Source organism: Spathaspora passalidarum (assembly GCF_000223485.1).
Source record: "Spathaspora passalidarum NRRL Y-27907 unplaced genomic scaffold SPAPAscaffold_3, whole genome shotgun sequence".
Classification (NCBI taxonomy): domain Eukaryota; kingdom Fungi; phylum Ascomycota; class Pichiomycetes; order Serinales; family Debaryomycetaceae; genus Spathaspora; species Spathaspora passalidarum.
In genome coordinates, this window is record NW_006767427.1 from 518,504 (window position 1) to 537,116 (window position 18,613).

The window sequence follows — 18,613 nt, forward strand, 5'->3', positions numbered from 1 at the left end:
TATACATAAAGAAAACCAAAAAAAATTACCGAACAATTGGCGTAATTCAAAAAAAATCAAATCCTTATAGCCTCTTCATAACTGGGAGGAGGACCAGTATACTCAATATTTCCCTTGTCATCAAACCCGGCTTCTGCATTAGAAACATCAACTCCTTGTTCTATTGCTTTCTGTTTCTCTATTTCTGATAAGCCCATGTCATCCCTTGCTATCCAAATATGAGGTTCTTCATCAGAAACACTAGGATCATCATATGCATGTTCAAGGAATTCGGGATTATACTCTGCATAATGGAAAAAGAAATCTGGCATAATATTTCTAATCATATCAAAACTTTGTTTCTTTGGTTGAAAGAATCTAGTGAGCCAAGAAACACCCTTCTTGGGTGCTTCAACAACTTGTTTGGCTGGATTAACAGCCTTCTCTTCATCTGACAGATCAGAACCTCCTATTTTAGTGTCAGCTCCCGTACTCTTTGACCCACTAGGTCTAATATCAGTATCAATAGGAGGCTTTTCAATATCAGTAGAGTCAAGGTTTTTCGTTGGCAATACTTGATCCTTTTCAGTTGGTGTGGATGGTTCACTGTTCCAGTAGTCTTTACCAACTTGTTTAATTTCCTTAAACCCTTGATCATGCATAGGGTAGCTAGCAGAAGAATCACCAGCGGCGTATTTTATAGCTGAGATAGGAACGGCATTGATCAATGGTAAGAAATGCCATTTCATCCAGAAATGAGCAACTATTGTAACGACTACAATCACCGCCTCTAAAGCAACTGAAACCCAATTCTTTGAAAACACAAAAATGGCTGTGATCCAAAGCTGTGCCAAAAACAATCCTGTGAAAAGTTGAAATAATGAAGTAATGTAATTTGTTCCTCTAGCTTCGTTGGATTTAGGAACCAATACATAAACCAAGGTGTAGATATAGGCAAAATAAAATAAAAGGAATGCAATGGAAGTAAATCCCAAAATCAAAGGAGCCAAAACAGAATATGCAAGGGCAATTGTGGTTAATAATTGGAAACCGGGATAAAGAGTTGAAAAATCTGGTTCACCCAATTTATTAAATCTATTCCATTTTGCTCTTGGGGTACCATCGAGGAACTTTCCCAAAATAGGAGTCAAAATCAAAGTGACAACTTGCAACAATACACCTGAATTAATTGTTAATCCTTGAAGACACAAGTATGAAAAATAAAAGTTAGCTGAAGTTGGGAATTTCTTTGATAATTGTTCCAATGCCTTTGATGGTGAATTGACAATTTCAGTAGCAACAGAAGCTGCTGAAGAACCTAAAGCAACAGCAAGGAAAACATTAACCACTTGAAAAGCGAAATACCACGACTGACAATAGCTATCGACTTGTTGAACAGTAATACGACCGGAAATTCTTCCCATCCACTTGATAAATGGAGGAACCAACGACATCAATATCGATAAAGCAACGACTGGAAGTAAACCTGTGATAATACCCATCAATACTTTAGGCATGTTTAAGATAAATCGCAAGAAATGTACTTTATCAGTCAACATGTTTATATTAGAAATAGAACCAACAACAGCTACAGGAATACACCAAAAAATGATTGTAGCAGTTAAGATTGTAGCAGCAAGAATACTTTGGATTCTTCTTCTACCTGTTGATAATTGCAAGTTCAGCCAAATAATATCATCAGGAGCAAGTCCTGTGAATCTTCTGGCTTTCTTTAAATCAGAATTATATGGAATAGCTTGATAAGCACGTTGTAATTCCAATTGAGTGGGGAATTCAATAAACACAGCAGGAAGTAGATCATTATCTGCGTAATTCTTCTGCTTTTCACCAATGGACTTGTTTAATTCACCCAACTTTTCTGGAGAATAGTCCAAGGTATCGACCTTCTTACCAATTAAGAATTTCAATTTATGGGTTGGTCTCTTTTTACCATCTTTCAAATACTTATTAATGTCATCTTCAGGTTCAGGTACTGGTTTATTCTTCTTAATGCATTTGTTTCTTAATTTAGTTGCCTTTGTGAGTACTTTATTGAGTGTTCCCTCGTATTTATTAGCCAATTTTGTTCTTTCTTTAACTTCTTTGGCTAATTCCTTATAATTTCTTGAATACCAAATATTAGAAGCTGTGGGGAAATAATTTCTCAACTTTTCATCAGTTAATAAACTTTTATCAATCTCAGTTAACAAGAGGGTTCTTGAGCTCAACATGGAATCATACAATGGGGTTGTTTGAAGAACATGTCTAAATGTAGTGTAATAAACCAATTCACGATAGATCAAAAATATAACCGCACCAAATAAAATCCATGATAAGAATACGTGAGCTAATGCTCTCCATTTATTTCTAATGTTTGCAAATGATAAAATGTCAAACCCACCGATGTTTGATCCTGGGGTATTATTGTTACCATTAGTGGCATTGACAGGGAATAAAATTGGCCATGTGATTATAACACCAAGGATACAAATGCAAAGGAATTCAAATAAAAATCGAAGAAAGAAGTAGCCATCAACACCAGCATGTTGAACAATAAATGACTCTGGTTTACGTAATAACTCGGTTATCCAACCCAAGGGACCAGATGGCACTTCATTAAGGCGGTAATCTTTAGGAAGTGTTTTAACAACTGAACGGGGTTCATAAACTCTCTTTCTCTTTTTATGAAGGATTAAGAACGCCAAGAGAAAAATTGCTGATATCACCAATGTTGGTATCAAGGTTGATATGAACTGGGATACAGATGAATTGGAAGCACTTGGTCCGTCTGAGTCAGCCATCTTTTCCTATTCGATTATATGTAAGGAGGAGTAGTAAGCAGCTCAAAAGGTATTTGTTGTTATATGACGAGAGCAAAAGAAGTGGTTTGTATACCTCTGGTAAAAGCCGCGTATTTATAAATAAACAAAATGGTTTGATAAATTTCATATGAGATTAGCCTTTAAAAAAAAAAAAAAGAGCGTGGCTCAGAACTATATTGATTCTAGCTTAATGTGTTTCGAGAGTTATTGTTCTCTACTGAAATTAGCAATTACGTGGTTTGCATACCCTTGCTGCGAGACTTCATATAAACAGGAGCAAGTTGAGTAGCAAACCACATAGTCTAATTTCCTTTATCTTGTCTTCGGGTAAACATTCTTGCTACAAAATCAAAACATTGGACTAAAAAAATCACAAGGTCATCGGGACTGAGAGGCTGGGCCCCCCACCATGCAAGGATGACGTTTTTGTCCTAAGGTACATGAAATTTGTCAGATTGCACTACCAGGCGCTTGCCTAAACGAGAAAAGGTCACGAATTTTTTTACTTTGCGGTTGTGGTTCTTCTATCACAAGCCGCAAAAAAAAAAAGCCATTAGTTCTTCCACATTGTTCAATACAGATAATGAAATGGAATTTGATTAATATCCTAATTTGAAACTAGTTAGTTGTATAATTTCTTGTATTAAGAAAGAGGCTAAGCAACGGAAAAAATTCGAAATATGGAACGACAGCAAGTTTACAACAGTCTAATCAGTTTACAACGATTCACGTGTTTCCATTTTGTGTAATGTTCTCTAGCTTTTTGCGTTGCATAGTGTTTATTGTTGACGCGCGGCCAATCGGAAACCATATTATTGTTTAGTGCAGGCACTAGGCAACGGTTTTCTGTCGTGAAGTAAAATAATTTTACTAAAACTAGTTACAAGAACGAATCTTCGGTGTGAGATCCATGGGGATCCATTTTAAAGCCAATTTATTGAGATTTACTTGTAGCTAAGTCCATGACTCATTGGTGCAGTCTCTGTTCAAACTATGGTGAAAATCTATAGAAGAAATTGCAGTATGAAATTCATACATTCAGCATTTTATAAAAATTTTGCAACTTTTTTTATCAAATCATAACAAAAATATATATGGCTGGAAATATATTAGAAACCTATCTCCAGTGATTATATTCGATATCGTTTAATAGTTATATAATATTGAATGAGATTAATAAGTTTAATATTTATTACATATCTATTGACCTCCCTAACTACTGGGCTGGATACTAAAAAAGAACCACGATTAATCCAAGTGCCAAATTATAAAGAATTAGAAAATAACCTAAGTGTTTACTTTAGAGATATTCAAGAGAATGAACCCTTTGTGTTTGAATTAGTAGATTCTGGTAGTTTCTTAGTTCCTTATACCCCAACAGATGAAGACCCAAAAGAATATTTAGCACAACAGAACAAATTCAAGATTCCTCCAGAATGGATAGAAGTACAGCTTGATGATATTGAAAGAGATATATATCGTGATGGATTTACGGTAATTATTCATGAAACTGTTGACGATCCACACGCAATGGGGGATATTTCAGTAGGTCGATCTGATCTTGCAGCCATTGGAGTTGAATTAAATTTCATAACTAGTTCAGGTTTTGTAACTGGTGTTTTGCCCTGGATTTTGGATTTTTTAGTTGGATCCAGTTTTAGCCCTGAAGTAAGATCGACTCGTAGTATTTCTACTCATTGGGTTTGTCCTGTCGAACCTGGCAAAAGTGTCGGGTTAAGAATTTATCCACTTGTCGCGAAATTGTCGGTATTAACCAAACGAGTTAAATTTAGTTCCAAGTTAAAGAAATTTGTTTTAAATTTTAAGAAATTTGATCGACATCCTCGAATTAAAATGTTTATCTTGACAGGGATGGAAGATGTCGAGTGTTACTATACTACTTTAGGACCTAATAGTTTGCCACTAAATTTATTCCAAATATAAACTAAATCTAAAGGTGAACAGAGCTAGAGACAGCTTCAGCAGCTTCATCAATCTTTTTGGCAACACTATCTTCGTTAGCGGCAAAGTATGGATCAGCAAGAGGTTTGATTACATTTAAATAAACCACGTTAGCACCACCAAAAGCTGGAACACCAGTATAAACTAAAAAGATAGCCTTGAATAAGAAGTAGAAAGGCATCCAGTATAAAATGGCACTTGACCAAAATTCAATTACATTTAAAAATGCAAATACAACCCAATAAGTTAACAATTGAGTATCATCCTTGGTGGTTTTAGTTTGTAAAGCAAGTAAGGAATAATAACCTGGAATTACCAATCCAACAATGTTTGATAAAAGTTGTCCTAATCCACCAACATTAACAAAGATCATGATGAAATAGAATAAGGTGAATCCAATAACAAAGTAAGATCTTGGTAATCCGGTGTTGGATTCAAAATGGTGCAAGAGGGGCAATGCACTGGTAGCCTTGAACAAGTGTTAGTAAGAGTTGTAAACTTAGCAGTGTACAAAAATATAGTACATACGTCATCGACTTGAGTCAAGTACTTTTTCAATTGTTCTGGTAAAGCGGACATGTCTGAATAGTGGGAGCTTTTAATGCTTTGAACACTGGGAAAAGGAATTAAACTTTTTACTGTTGCTCAAGGTTTTTCTATTTTTTACTGGATCGGGCAAAGCGCGTTTCATGTGAGGGAATTTTTTTTTTTACAGCCAAATTTCAAGTGTGGTCTATTAAAAATTTTGCATCTATCTATCTATATATATATATATAAATAAATAAATAAATATATCGTCTATTTACACAAGGGTGTTACTTCTTCTTGTTTGATTTTGCACTTCCTTCAAAGCCTGCTCTCTTCTTTTTACCTTGAGCATTCTTGTTAACAATCCCAGTGAACTTCTTTAACCTTGGTTGATTTTTACCTTTCTTACCTTTATTTTCTCGTCTTGCTTTTAAGTTTTCTTCTCTTCTCTTTGCTCTTGCAGCCACAGTATCTTTAACTATTTGCTTACGGTCCTTCCATTCAATTTCACTTCTTAATTTTTGCTTTTCTTTACGTTTAATTGCTTTTTTTAATAATTTTTCGTCGTCTTTGACTTTAATTCCTTCGGCTTGAGCAAGAACTCGTTGCCATTTGTCTTTTTCTTGTTGCTTTGCTTGTTCTTCAGGAGCTAAAGTTGCCAATCTTTTCTTCTTTTGTTCTAATTTTAATAAGTGTGCTTTGAGATCGTTGTTTGCTGGTCCCTTTTGTTTCTTCTTTTCAGCACTATTACGGAATTTAGTTAAATCCGAAGTAACTTGTGAACCATCTTGGAATACGATATTACCGTAAAGAACCGATTTAGAAGATTCTTCTTGTTCTTCTTCGTCGGAGGACAATTCATTATCAGATTCATCAGATTCTTCTTCTAAATCTTGATGCTTTCTCTTTTTCAATTCTTCCTTTCGTTTACGTTCAGCCAAGATTTGTTCACGAGATTGTGGAGCACCAGAAACTTTAGTTCCAAGCGCTTTTCTTTTTTCCTTTAATGTATTTATCTTACTGGCCAACTTTTCTCTTAATTTTGATAAACTTTCATCCCTTTTTTGTTTCTCTTCTGGAGATAATGTCTTGGTCTTGGACTTCTTCTCATGTTGTATTTCCTGCTTGGGGTAAGTTTCAGTTTCAACTTCATTCCCATCATCATCAAAAATCAACTGATTGTCGTTCATGATATCGTCATCCTCATCTCCACTTACATCCATATCGGGTATTTCTACATCATCTTCATCTTCATCTTCAGTAATGGGTTTTGGAAGCTTTTTAGGTAATTCAATTTCACTGGCATTATTGGCTCGGGAATCGCTAACATCTTTAGCACTATCGTCATTAGTTTCTGGGTTTAACTTGGCACGTTTATTTTGTTTTAAATCTTGCTTGGACTTTTTCTTTTGTTTCCATTGATCTTTGGTTGAATCATCATAATAGTATTTGGCTGGGATTAATGATAATAATCCGTCAAATGCAGATGAATGAGTCTTGAGACGTTCCTAAAAGATGTTAGTATAGTAATATACACATAATACTATGATATTTAACATACTTCTAAACTGTTAACCATTATGGAGGTGGTTTATTCTACAGTGGGATGTTAGATACTTACTGTTTAAACAATAGTGAGGTCTAATTTTTTTTTCGTTTTGCGATGCTGCGATGTTCAGGTGATTGACTGACAAGATAGGAGAATAATTTGCCAACAGTAAAATGTCAGTCCATAGTAGAAATTATCATAATTCTATGCTTCTAGAACCACAGTAGATAATTTCAACAGTATTCGGTTATATCCTTGTTTAAATATAAGGTATCTTGCAGCCACAGTATATGCGTAAATTAGATCACACTACCATATAAAATCATACTCATATTTACACTGCCCAATGAGATTCTCACCAAGGGAAAATTAAATTGGGAACAACATGGTTCACGTTTCTTGATTGAATTGCAAGAAATCAATCAATTACTATGTCCACATCCGACCCACTTGGAGAATATTTGATTCTTTCATTACCTCAATCGACCAATGCTCGCAAATGGTTGACTGAATCATTGAACACCGGAAAACAACCATTATTCAATTTAAAAATTCCTGACTTCCAAAGTGGTACTTTAGATTCTTTAGTACAAGAAAGTGAAGAATTGGCTAAAATAGACCAACAATTGAGCGCATCAGTTTCTAAAGTTGTTGATATCTTAAATTCTGTGACTGATGGAAGCAGCACCAGGGTTGTTCAATCTCGATCTGTATTTGATTACATAGAAAACTTCCAATGGAATACTTCCAAGTATAGATTAGATAAACTGATTAATATTTTGGTTAAGTTGATTGCATCAGAAGCTATAAGTTTAGACAATGACGTTAGGGCCAGTTATCAAAACTACCAAACTGCCAAATCTAACTTCTTGGCTGCTGATAGAAAAAAGAATGGTGATTTATCGATTAAATCGTTACATGAAATTGTTAAGCCAGAACAATTTGTATTGAATTCAGAACATTTAACTACAATTTTAATCGCAGTACCAAATAACTTGGTTTCTGATTTCAAAAATTCTTATGAAACTTTAACCCAATTTGTTATCCCTAGATCTGCCGAAGTTATTGCCAAGGATCAAGAATATACTTTATACACGGTGACATTATTTAAAAAGTTCCAGCAAGAATTTATTAACTTATCTCGTGAACATAAATGGCATCCAAGAAACGATTTTATTTACAGTGAAGAAACACTTAACAATTTAAGAAAAGAGTTTGATTTAACTAAAGCAAATGAATTGAAACTGAAGAATGATTTGATTAGATTAAGTAAGACAGCATACCTGGAAATCTTTTCCCAATGGGTTCACATTAAATGTATTAGAATTTATGTTGAATCAGTGTTAAGATATGGATTACCACCACAATTTGATAACTACTTGATAAAGTTCCAAGGAGCCAATTTAAAGAATATTAGTAAGGCTAAGAAAGAATTGATTGAAAAATTCGGATATCTTGGCGGTGCCGGTTATTCAAACACTTCAAACTTACACGAATATGCCTCATTAGTTGATACTGACTATGAGCCATTTGTATTGTACGAATTTGAAATCATTTAGTAATATCACACATAACACCGAGGGAGTGATATTGATGGAGGCGTTGACATGAGAAGCTCGGAATTATATTAAATTATCTAGTATTAAATATTTTTGAATGTTATAGAAAACATTAGTTTATAACCGATGGAGGCTGTGGTAGTGTTCTCGAACCATTCGGAGTTATACATCACTGTTTGCTTGTTATTTATTTATTTTTTTTTTTATTTCTTTTCTTAACATTAGTTACTACGATAGTTATTTTTTAATTAGTAATTTGTTTAAAAATTTTTGATGTTTCCCTCGGTACTTTAAACTGCGTAATTAGGAATTTGTAATAAAATTGTCAATTTCAAACGAGGCTAAAATTTGTAATCCACCCCAGTTTTACAAAGCCGATTCGAAGGGCTAGAATCAATTGTCTTTTTTTTTTTCCCATATATTTTTCAATTATAAATAGAAAGAAAATCCCTTACCAATTGTATCTGGTTTTCTCTTCAACAACATCAACACACACACACACACACTACAAACAAGCTGCAATGGGTTATCCAGATAATTTCAAGATTGTCACTAAGCAATTATCCGACAATTTATTACTTGCCTCAACTTCCTTCACTAGAGTCAACAAATTTAATTTCGGTGCTCGTATGGCCGTATTCAAGACCAATCAAGACTTAATTGTTTGGTCTCCATTGCCATACAACGACCAGGTTGTTAGCACATTAAAAGAGTTTTCCGGTGACAAGTTTAACATTACTCATGTTATTGTTCCTGATCGTGAACACAATTTAGCTGCTAAGTCATACAAAGACAAATTCCCTACTGCCAAGATCATCGCCATGGAAAATATTACTAGTTTTAAGCCAGATTACTTGTTTACAAAAGCCAACGGTAATAAGGTTTTGAAAGGTGAAGAATTGAAACAAATTGTTAAAGATGATGTTATTGTTGAAAAATTTGAATTTGTTTATTTACCATTCCATGAAAATCAAGAATTAGTTTTGTTTGATAAACAAACTAAGACTGTATTTGAAGCTGATTTGTTATTTAACTTGGGTGAACCAGGAACTACCAGTGGTAAGGTTGTATTGGAACAATTTTCTCCTGAATTAGGATTTAAACCAGGATTTAACCCTCATGGTGGATGGTCCTTCCCAACTAGATATTTACAACCTTACTCAAAAGTGGGTAGATTCTTGTTTAGAAAGATTGTTAATCCTGCCAAGAGTGCCCCAGGTTTGAATGCAATTTATAGTTGGGATTTCAACACTATTGTTATGTGTCATGGTAATATTATTACCAAAGGTGCCAAGGATGCTTTCAAACATGTTTTCTTGTAAGCATTTGCATCATGTGTATATTAATTAATAGAATATTTGTTTAATGAATAATATAGTAATTTTAATTTTAAGCCTTTATTTACTCGTAGTTATACTTGACTCATCTTGGCTTGACAATAGGATATTCGGAGTTCATTTGAAGGAAATTCACCGAAGTCCCCCCCCCCCCCCCCGCACGATCCGAAATAACCGATTAAGAACAACATCTTCAGCCGCGCAGCAAAAAAAATACAGATCTTGTATTATTTTATACGACGTGGAAAAAAGAAATACCAAATTAGTCACATTATCCTCGGACCAAGACGGGTCACAAAATCAACTTTTCAAGCATATAAATATCACAAAGAATATCCCTTTATTCCATCGGGCATAGGATATCTCAAGGTAGTACTATATCACATTATGTCCGAAGTTTCAACCCTTGTTAACTCCCAAGGAGTCAAAGAATTATCGCATGATGAAGTATTAACTAACTCCATCGCATATCAACATTACTTCAACAGATATAACGAGTTTACCAGCACTCATAAATCAACTCTTGACATCAAGGAACGCCTATTTCCAAACTTGACTGGCGATACTCTTGTTGGGCCAGACAAGATTAACTTAAGAACACCTTCATTATATTTCATTCAAGACTCATTTCTTCAACAAGAGCAAGATATTGAAGACTCTAAAAATGAAAATTTTGCAATTACTTTTTTCCATTTGGGTAACAAATTATCAGGACATAATGGGATTGTCCATGGTGGATTATTAGCTACTTTGTTAGATGAATTAACTTGTAGATTGGCTTTTTTAAATTTCAAAAGTAAGAGAGGTGTTACTGCAAATTTGAATATTAACTACAAACAACCAACTTATACAGATAATTTTGTCATGATTAAATGTGAAATTATAAAGAAACAAGGTAGAAAATGCTGGGTTAAGGGAGATGTTTATAAAGTTGATATTAACGATAGCAATATTGAAGCTAGTGAAAATTTATTAACTAGTTGTGAAGTATTGGTGATTGAACCTAAATGGGTTGAAAAGATCCAAAATGGATCTGAGTAGATGTATAGTGTAATAGAGTTGTATTTTTCAATAAATTATTCCAAACAGGATTTGTAGTTTACCCCCAACAAGTTATTCTAATCAGTCATTGGAGTTTCTGTTTTTTTTTCTTTCTTTTTTTTTGCAATCGTATATCAAGATCCTGGAGTTAGCACCTTATACGATAACCCCGAAGTGATTGCAACTCCGAATAAACTGATGAATGACGTTAATATTTTCTATAAATGTTCTATAAAATAAGATGAAACTAAACTACATTGTCTGTTCCTTTAATTTTACTTTGTCCAATTTCTAGTTTAGCCGATTTAGCTCCAAACTGGATAGCACGTTTCAATTCCGTTGAAACCCAATCCAATCCCATTTTAACAGCTAGGGCACGGAGTAAGTACTTTCTAGTACTATCCATTCGAAGTATCCCTTTCTTATTTGCTTTAAAAGCATACTTGAATTTGTATTGGGGTGGGATATACTGGATTACCCAATTAATAAAATCTTCATCTAAATATGGATATCTTAATTCTTTACCCCAATAACTTATAACTCGATCATCTCTACCAAGATTTCTCTTGTGAATAATACTTATGTCATATATTAATTCAGAAGTTAATTTGTTATAACATTCGTCGATGGCTGCTTGTGGAGTATCTGGTTGGATATTAGTGAATAGCGCTTCATGTCTTGAATAGCCAGCAAATAATTCGTCTGCACCCAATCCACTAAACAATACTTTTGCTTGGGAATTGTAATTTTCAGTTTTATGGGTATACTTGTCTGGATTTTCAAGGAAACTTGTCCAATCAATGTTCCGGTCGGACAACGTGGTCATTCTAGTCAATTGCGGTAACTTACTACTAGCAAAATAAAAAGCAATAGCAATGGAAAGATCCATTTCAGTATCACAAGGATATATCAAATCCATAACTTTAGATTTATGCACCAACCAAGATTTATAATCAACATTGATTTCAAGTAATTGAATAGTTATGTGGGGATATTGTTTTTGTAAATGGAACCACGATTTAAGGGCTAATTTCCTATCAGGGGTTTGATCACTTGATTGGTTTGTTCTAGGATTTTCAAACCCGACAGTGAGCAAGTCGATTGTGGTTGGAGATGATAGTTCACATATTAACCCAGCTATAATTGTACAATCCAATCCACCACTGAATAATACCCCTAATTTACTTTCATTAACTTCATGAACCAAGGGATGAATTGTTATTTGACGAATATCAGTAGATTTCTTGAGGTTGGTGTACAACTCACCTAGGAGAATATCCTCAGGTTCATATGGACCATGAATATGCACAGGTAGGGAGTGAATCTTGTGAACATTCATAGCATGACTTTCTACATCATACTCATAAAATTCATTCTTACATTCAATGAAATCAATAGTTGAAACAGAACTAATAACAAGTTCACTATCAGATAAGTTATAACATAATGAACGTTTCCCAATACTGTCTCTACCGAAATAGATCCTATTTTCAACTAAATCAATAAGAATTATGGCAAATTCTCCTGAAAGTTGTTTCAAGGTAGTCAATATGGCATCTCGTCTATCATTCCCCAAGTTCTCATGCAATGTATCTATAATGAACTGAGTATCATTAAGTTCCAAACATTCTTGATTATATAACTCTCCGTTAAATTGTAATATAAACTGATCTCGGATTATAGGTTGTTTAGTAAACGGTTGACGCAATGATAGTATCGAGCTAAACATTTGAAACTTGCCATACTGGGTAAAATTCAAGTAGTTTGGGCCACGAGTAGACACCTTGTAAATTAACTGGTTGATATCATCGGCAACTGGTAGCGTTGGATCATCTTTAGTTCTATTATCAATCTCCAACTGAATTTCATCAACTTGTTTCTTCTTAATGTCTGGATCTAACTTGACATTATTATTGAGTTTGCTTATTTGTACATAAAGTTGTCGCAAATGATCAAGATTTTCTAGTTTATATTGTTGTCCAGGAGTCAATGGATTTAGTTGTGAGCCATGGTCGAGATACTTTGAAATTTCAGTTACATCTTGAGTTTCCCATGTTTTAAAGTTGCCCTGGGTAGTTACTGATGGAATACAGCTCGGAATTTCCAAACTACTGGATGTTCGTAACAAAATTCCACACATGATGGGCTTAAATCCGTTTACATTTTTTTTTCAAACGCTCGATGATGACGTTTTTATATGGAAGCGCGCGTGTGAGGTTTTGTTGGGATCATATACATTTCATTGCTAGACTAAACTATAAACTATTCAATGGATATCAATCCCCGACCTTTCTCTTTCAAGTAATAAACCAACCGATTCTGCCTATTCATTTCTAATATCTCGGTGTCGGTCCCTATAGGAAACCCACCAATAAACAACCTTGGAATATTATTGCCATTGATATTCTTCAAATATTCCATTATATTGGCAAAGTTTGGATGTTTTAACAAATTTATGACTTTTGGCTTGGGATGTATGTTTAAGTTTAAAAGCACTGATTCAAATTCATCCATGACTTCATTTGTAGATAATATAATAATTGGATTTATGGAGAATATTTCTTTTAAATTTGATTCAATACTAGGATCCTTGGATTGTAATATAACTTGCTTATGATTTTGAACTGGTGGTGGTGGTGCAACTGGCACAAAGTCTGGCGTATTTACTATCTTGTCTTCAGCATGTTCATCCTCACCAAATGCTAGCCATGGGCTACTCTTCTGTGCTTGTGATGGCATGGTTTGTAAATTGAAGAGTAGAATAAGTATGCAAAATCCGGTAACCAACAAGAAACACAAGAATGAAATGACTCTGTGTTGCTGTTGTTCTTTTTTGTAGTATGGTGTAGGTATGCCTTTCTCTATATCATAACATGGAATGACCTTGAGTTTTCGTGGACAGTGATACATTGGTAGTAGATAATATTTGCGCTCTGATAAGAATAAATAATGTTAGGGAACCAAGAAAAAGGAGAAAAGAGTGAAATTTAAAATTGCTTACAGCCAAGAAATGATTAATAGAAAACCGGGGAAACTGATTTTGACGAGAATGCACTACCATTCTTCGTACGTGCACGCGAGAGTAAACGAAAAAATAAGAAAATAGAAAAAAAAAAAACTCGAGAAAGAAAATATTACAAATTACTACATATTCTTGTAATGCAGATGGAAAATATTTCTTATAAAAAATCAGGCGTTTTCCTAAGCTTGGCACATTTTTCTTATTTTCTTTTAATCATTTCAAGCATCCTATTTCAGCTATTGTGTTAATTGCTTTATAATTGTAAATTGATCATCGACAGAAAAAAATAGAGTTATTTTTTAACACGGGATTATCAAACAATAGGACCAGGCGTTAGAATTAACCTTTTTACATGTTCATATCTATCACACAATGTCGATTTCAGTTTTGAGTTGATTGCAAATTACATATGCTGCAAAATAGATCGAGATGAGTAAATGGGTGATTTATGAGCATCGCCTTGGCATCAGAAGGCCAGGAATTAATAATATACTACGTAAATTCCAACTTTAAACTAAATACTATAGTCACATAAACAGACTTGTCATGCCAATAGACCATGCAAGTTATCCAACTTGTGACTTGTGATTTACGAAGCCCATGCTCTCGATGTAATTATGTACCACCGGAATCCAATAAATTTTTTGCGCGAACATCCAAACATACATACAAAATTAGGTAAACAACCAAAAAATGCAAAGTGAGCAAAATATGCAGAAAAAAAAAAACCACAACAAATGTATAGAGAAATCTACACGTTTAACCAAGCTTAATCAGATCTCTATTGAGACAAATATATTAATCCACACCACAATGATAATATGAAGAAACGACATCTTAAACCTGACCAAATGAATTTAGGTGATCCCTTGCCATTGCCTTATTTAACACCAGCATCCACTACAACTAATAATAATCCAGCCACTACCGCTACAACAACATCGAGAAAACCACCATATCAATCGAGAAATATCACCCCCAGAGAAATCGACACAAGTACAAGTAATGGAGAATATATACTACGACCTACATACCCTCCAAGACCAAGATACCCTAGTAAACAGACAGAGAATAAGACAATTGGTCAACAGAGAGAAACTGTTAAACTGAAATTACGACATCTTATAGCTCAACTTGATAATATAGAAGATGAAAGTCAGCTCGTGGTTATAAATAATAAAATTGAAGATCTTTTGACATTATTGCAGGGGGATCAAGGCGATGATATCTTTCAAGAGTTAGAACGAATGAAATCAAACTTGAAGAAACGAGTCAAATATAAAGAAAAATTACTTGGTGTTGCTCAAAGACTTAAATATCCACTAATATTCATACTAGTAGTCATTGGGTTATACCTAATAACGTCCCTTATATTGGCTGATTTTGCTTACCAATATTGTTATTACTTTTGTTAATAGTTCCATTCTCCTTGTCCCAAGACAATCTGTATTATTTCTATAGTTTTGTTTTTTGTATTATTATGTACATGCTTTAATAGATAATCTGCGTGTGTCTTTTAACTATCGTAATCATTCTTCGGTGGTGGTGCAGAATCACTATTTAAATACATATCAATAGCAACACTGAACGCGGCGAACCCAGCACATCCCATGAATGCAGCATGAGGACCAGCATTTATGGCCAAACCAGCACCAGTAATACAACCAGCAGCAACACCGTTATAAATATCATGTTTAGCTCTCAAACTTTCAATACAACATTCAACCCCAGAATAAACCATACCAATATATCCAAAATTTTTCGCACTAGAATATGATCTTTTGGCCATATCGGAAAATTGTAATTTCATTTGTTGTTTGAATGGCAATTCTGATATATGCTTCACTGAATCGGTACCTATTGGTGCATCATATGCCATAGATGCCATGAACAACCCAAAAAAACCACCAAGAGCAAACCCACTTACACCTGCCATCACAGTTTTACCAGGACATGATTGCATAAGATTAATCATTTGTCGGGCCCCTTCTTCGGCTTGTTCTTGCTGATCCATTTCAGCAAGAGTTTTCTTAGGTGGCTGTGGGCCATTATAAACTCCCCATAAACTCATGTTGTATAGTTATATTTCTCTGTGTATAGTAAAATTGATCGCTAGATCTTTGATGGTTCATCATGTATCTGGATATTGCCCGCTTGAAAAAAAGAAAAATTTATATCTGCAAATGTCGTGCTGTTGACAAAATGTCGGAAATATATAAATGTCGCACACTTCTAGTAATAGGTAGGAGCATTAATCGAACGGGGTAATTCTACCAGAACAGAGTCCATGATTTGAAGCTAGCTATTCAAGTAAGAACAATGCCATTAAGAAAGTATATCTCGAGGCAAGATGTATTATTGTCTTTATTTAATCAATAAACAGTAAAATGAGGGTGAATGCCTTACATAGATTTATATGCAGAGGAAGGAAAAGTGTAAGTAACAACGTAAATTGGGAAAAGCACAGCATGACACATGGTCTCATCCTTACAGTTAAAATATCTGGGATCAACAACGGGAATGATTACAACTCAAAACCCGGAGTAGGTTACTATTGGATCGAGAAAAAATAGCTCAAACTAGAGGGTTTATTGCATATGCAGTTACATGAGTCGTCCGGAACAATTAAATGGCATGCGTTTACAAATGGATAATTTTCACAAAACTTTTATGACGTGACATCGGAGCATGTTAAATCATAAACATCATCGCCCTAATCTAATTAAGTAGTGTTAGCTGCATGATTTTGGCGCGGGCTAATTTCCGATTCCGCTTAAAAAATAACCACAAAGAAAAAAAAAGTACGCAACATGGGATGATTTTTTAGGTCATACATTCACCCCATAGCCTTATGTCGTTCTCCCACAAAAATCGCGCACAGGAAAACATTCCATTTGCACCCCCCATACCTCCACACTATATGTCACACTGACACAGAAGGAATCTTACGTACGACCCAAACAAGGCAGACAAAAAAAAAAACAAAAAAAAAGGTGTATAGGAAATCAGGCAAAAAAAAAAAATTTAGAGAATTTAGCTTGCATTTTGTTTGGATAAAGGGTTGGTTGGTATCAAATTAAACGTCATTTCACCCTGAACCGTACATACGAGAAAGGTTTGAATGATTCTTGAAATGTTGATGATGGTTGATTTAAAAAAGAAATTCAAAGAAATTTGTAAGACTTAATTTGTAAACAAGAAACAGGAAAATACTCACCCGAGGAGGAGAAAAGTAAAAAAGGGGCAAGATCATAAAAAACGTATAATGACGAAAGTCTCCTGATTGTTTAAAAAAATCGTCCTGAGGATTGTTCGGTCTTCCCCCCATTTTCCCCATAACTCTTACTTAATCTGTAAAATTGATTGTGGTAAATGTCGTCCTGACCCAAGAAAAAAATTAAACCTACCAAAAAAAAATAACTTGAGTTAGGCACGTAATCACCTCATATTAAATTTCGCAACCTAAAAAAAAGAAAAGAGTGACTAGTGATCACCCATGAAATTTAACCAAATGGGCCCCACTTCACCCACTTCACCCACTCCACCCCCTAAAGATAAAATTTTCAAACTTTCACCATATAAATACCTGAGATTTTCCAAGGTTCTAATTTTCTTCTTTTTTTTTCGTTTCCTTTTCTCTACCTATCATTCATTGATAACCCAGTATATATATATAGATTCTACTATTACTATATATATATTCTACCAACTCACAAATTGATTTACATATAACAACAACTTAAATTTTTAAATTTTATTGACGTATCATGGCGGGCCAAAAGAAGAAGTCTAAAAGTCAATCATTACCTTTAGACTTGGATAACATCCAACCATTAGAACATTTACAACCAGTGCCAAAGACAAGAGCTATGTCGATCACCTCGATTGAATCTGCTGATGAACCTTCTGGTATGAAGCAAGTTTTGGTTCCACCACCAATTCGTGAATTTGACGAATTAGAACAATTTGAAGCCTTTGTTCGTGATGAAACTTGGGATAACGAATTTGACTACTTCCATGGTAGATTAAACTACTACCCACCATTTGTTATGAAGGAATGTCAAAATAATCCAGAGAAGATCAAGACGACTACTAACTCCAACTCCAAGAAGTTTAGACGTAACTTGCAACATCATGTTAAGAACCATTTGGTTAAGGATTTAGAAAGATGTTGCGGTTATGAATTGAACTTTGACAAGGCTGAAGTTGTCGAAGCTCCAGGTAAGGTTACTTGGAAGTTTAGAGATCATTCTGATCATGGTTTCTCTAAAGAGGAAGAAGATAAGTACAATAGACATTGGACTTTAGAATTAGATGTCTCTTGTAACAGCGAATCCGCATTGGTTGAAGTTGATTACAAGGCCATTCCATTATAAGAAGTTCTAAATTACTTTTCTACTTTCCCTTAATTTTGTATGAAGTTATGTTTTTTATGAAATGATAAGCTGCTTTTGGGTTTTAGTGTAATTCAAGAATTGTATATTATTGCTATATATTTTGGCTTGTGTTGTACACCTTAGAGTTTTTTTTTATATATGTTTTTAATGATGTTTACGAAGGGAAAAATTGGAATAAAATGTGTTTTTATTAATCTTGTGTGATTTTAAGTAGTTATTTCCTAGATTGGTGGATGGGTGAGTGGGGGGAGAGGAAATCACAAACGAGAAAGGAGGAGAATGAATTTATGAAATGTGGGGTAGAACCCTTTTAGGTTATGCATAGTTACGATATACAGTCCATAGTTTATACAGCTATGAATATACATTGTATAACTTGTTAAAGCAATTAACAGATGTTTTTTGTGACTTTAGTAA

The 18,613-nt window shown here is 34.3% G+C and overlaps 11 protein-coding genes across 11 annotated transcripts in view; 5 read left to right on the forward strand and 6 right to left on the reverse strand. All coding sequences in view use genetic code 12, as the record gives it.

Annotated features, from left to right (window-relative positions):
* Nucleotides 1–18,613, forward strand: part of MIT1 (mannosylinositol phosphorylceramide synthase catalytic subunit) — a gene marked incomplete at both ends in the record, with an annotated part of 145,983 nt that overhangs the window by 119,938 nt on the left and 7,432 nt on the right. The window lies entirely within an intron of this gene.
* PHM7 (Phm7p) lies at nt 57–2,780 on the reverse strand (the record flags this gene model as incomplete). Its single annotated transcript, XM_007374358.1, has 1 exon — nt 57–2,780. One exon carries the CDS (start codon nt 2,778–2,780, stop codon nt 57–59), a length of 2,724 nt encoding a protein of 907 aa, XP_007374420.1.
* On the reverse strand, nt 4,753–5,342 carry SPAPADRAFT_135616 (uncharacterized protein; the record flags this gene model as incomplete). The annotated part of the gene is made up of 2 exons (XM_007374359.1): nt 4,753–5,232; nt 5,292–5,342. The coding sequence occupies 2 exons, from the start codon at nt 5,340–5,342 to the stop codon at nt 4,753–4,755; spliced, it is 531 nt and encodes a 176-aa protein (XP_007374421.1).
* On the reverse strand, nt 5,579–6,870 carry SPAPADRAFT_54890 (ribosome biosynthesis protein; the record flags this gene model as incomplete). Its single annotated transcript, XM_007374360.1, has 2 exons — nt 5,579–6,799; nt 6,853–6,870. 2 exons carry the CDS (start codon nt 6,868–6,870, stop codon nt 5,579–5,581), a joined length of 1,239 nt encoding a protein of 412 aa, XP_007374422.1.
* On the forward strand, nt 7,246–8,671 carry VMA5 (H(+)-transporting V1 sector ATPase subunit C; the record flags this gene model as incomplete). Its single annotated transcript, XM_007374361.1, has 1 exon — nt 7,246–8,671. The coding sequence occupies one exon, from the start codon at nt 7,272–7,274 to the stop codon at nt 8,397–8,399; it is 1,128 nt and encodes a 375-aa protein (XP_007374423.1).
* SPAPADRAFT_60251 (uncharacterized protein) lies at nt 8,692–9,790 on the forward strand (the record flags this gene model as incomplete). Its single annotated transcript, XM_007374362.1, has 1 exon — nt 8,692–9,790. The coding sequence occupies one exon, from the start codon at nt 8,921–8,923 to the stop codon at nt 9,719–9,721; it is 801 nt and encodes a 266-aa protein (XP_007374424.1).
* Nucleotides 10,103–10,822, forward strand: SPAPADRAFT_60254 (uncharacterized protein; the record flags this gene model as incomplete). Its single annotated transcript, XM_007374363.1, has 1 exon — nt 10,103–10,822. One exon carries the CDS (start codon nt 10,124–10,126, stop codon nt 10,775–10,777), a length of 654 nt encoding a protein of 217 aa, XP_007374425.1.
* Nucleotides 10,973–12,926, reverse strand: SPAPADRAFT_150292 (putative asparagine synthase; the record flags this gene model as incomplete). The annotated part of the gene is made up of 1 exon (XM_007374364.1): nt 10,973–12,926. One exon carries the CDS (start codon nt 12,915–12,917, stop codon nt 11,025–11,027), a length of 1,893 nt encoding a protein of 630 aa, XP_007374426.1.
* Nucleotides 13,007–13,628, reverse strand: SPAPADRAFT_60256 (uncharacterized protein; the record flags this gene model as incomplete). The annotated part of the gene is made up of 1 exon (XM_007374365.1): nt 13,007–13,628. A coding segment is annotated over one exon (193 nt), but the record flags the coding sequence as incomplete, so codon positions are not given.
* On the reverse strand, nt 14,565–16,719 carry TIM22 (translocation channel protein; the record flags this gene model as incomplete). The annotated part of the gene is made up of 1 exon (XM_007374366.1): nt 14,565–16,719. One exon carries the CDS (start codon nt 15,868–15,870, stop codon nt 15,316–15,318), a length of 555 nt encoding a protein of 184 aa, XP_007374428.1.
* On the forward strand, nt 17,440–18,577 carry UCF1 (Ucf1p; the record flags this gene model as incomplete). The annotated part of the gene is made up of 1 exon (XM_007374367.1): nt 17,440–18,577. The coding sequence occupies one exon, from the start codon at nt 17,567–17,569 to the stop codon at nt 18,173–18,175; it is 609 nt and encodes a 202-aa protein (XP_007374429.1).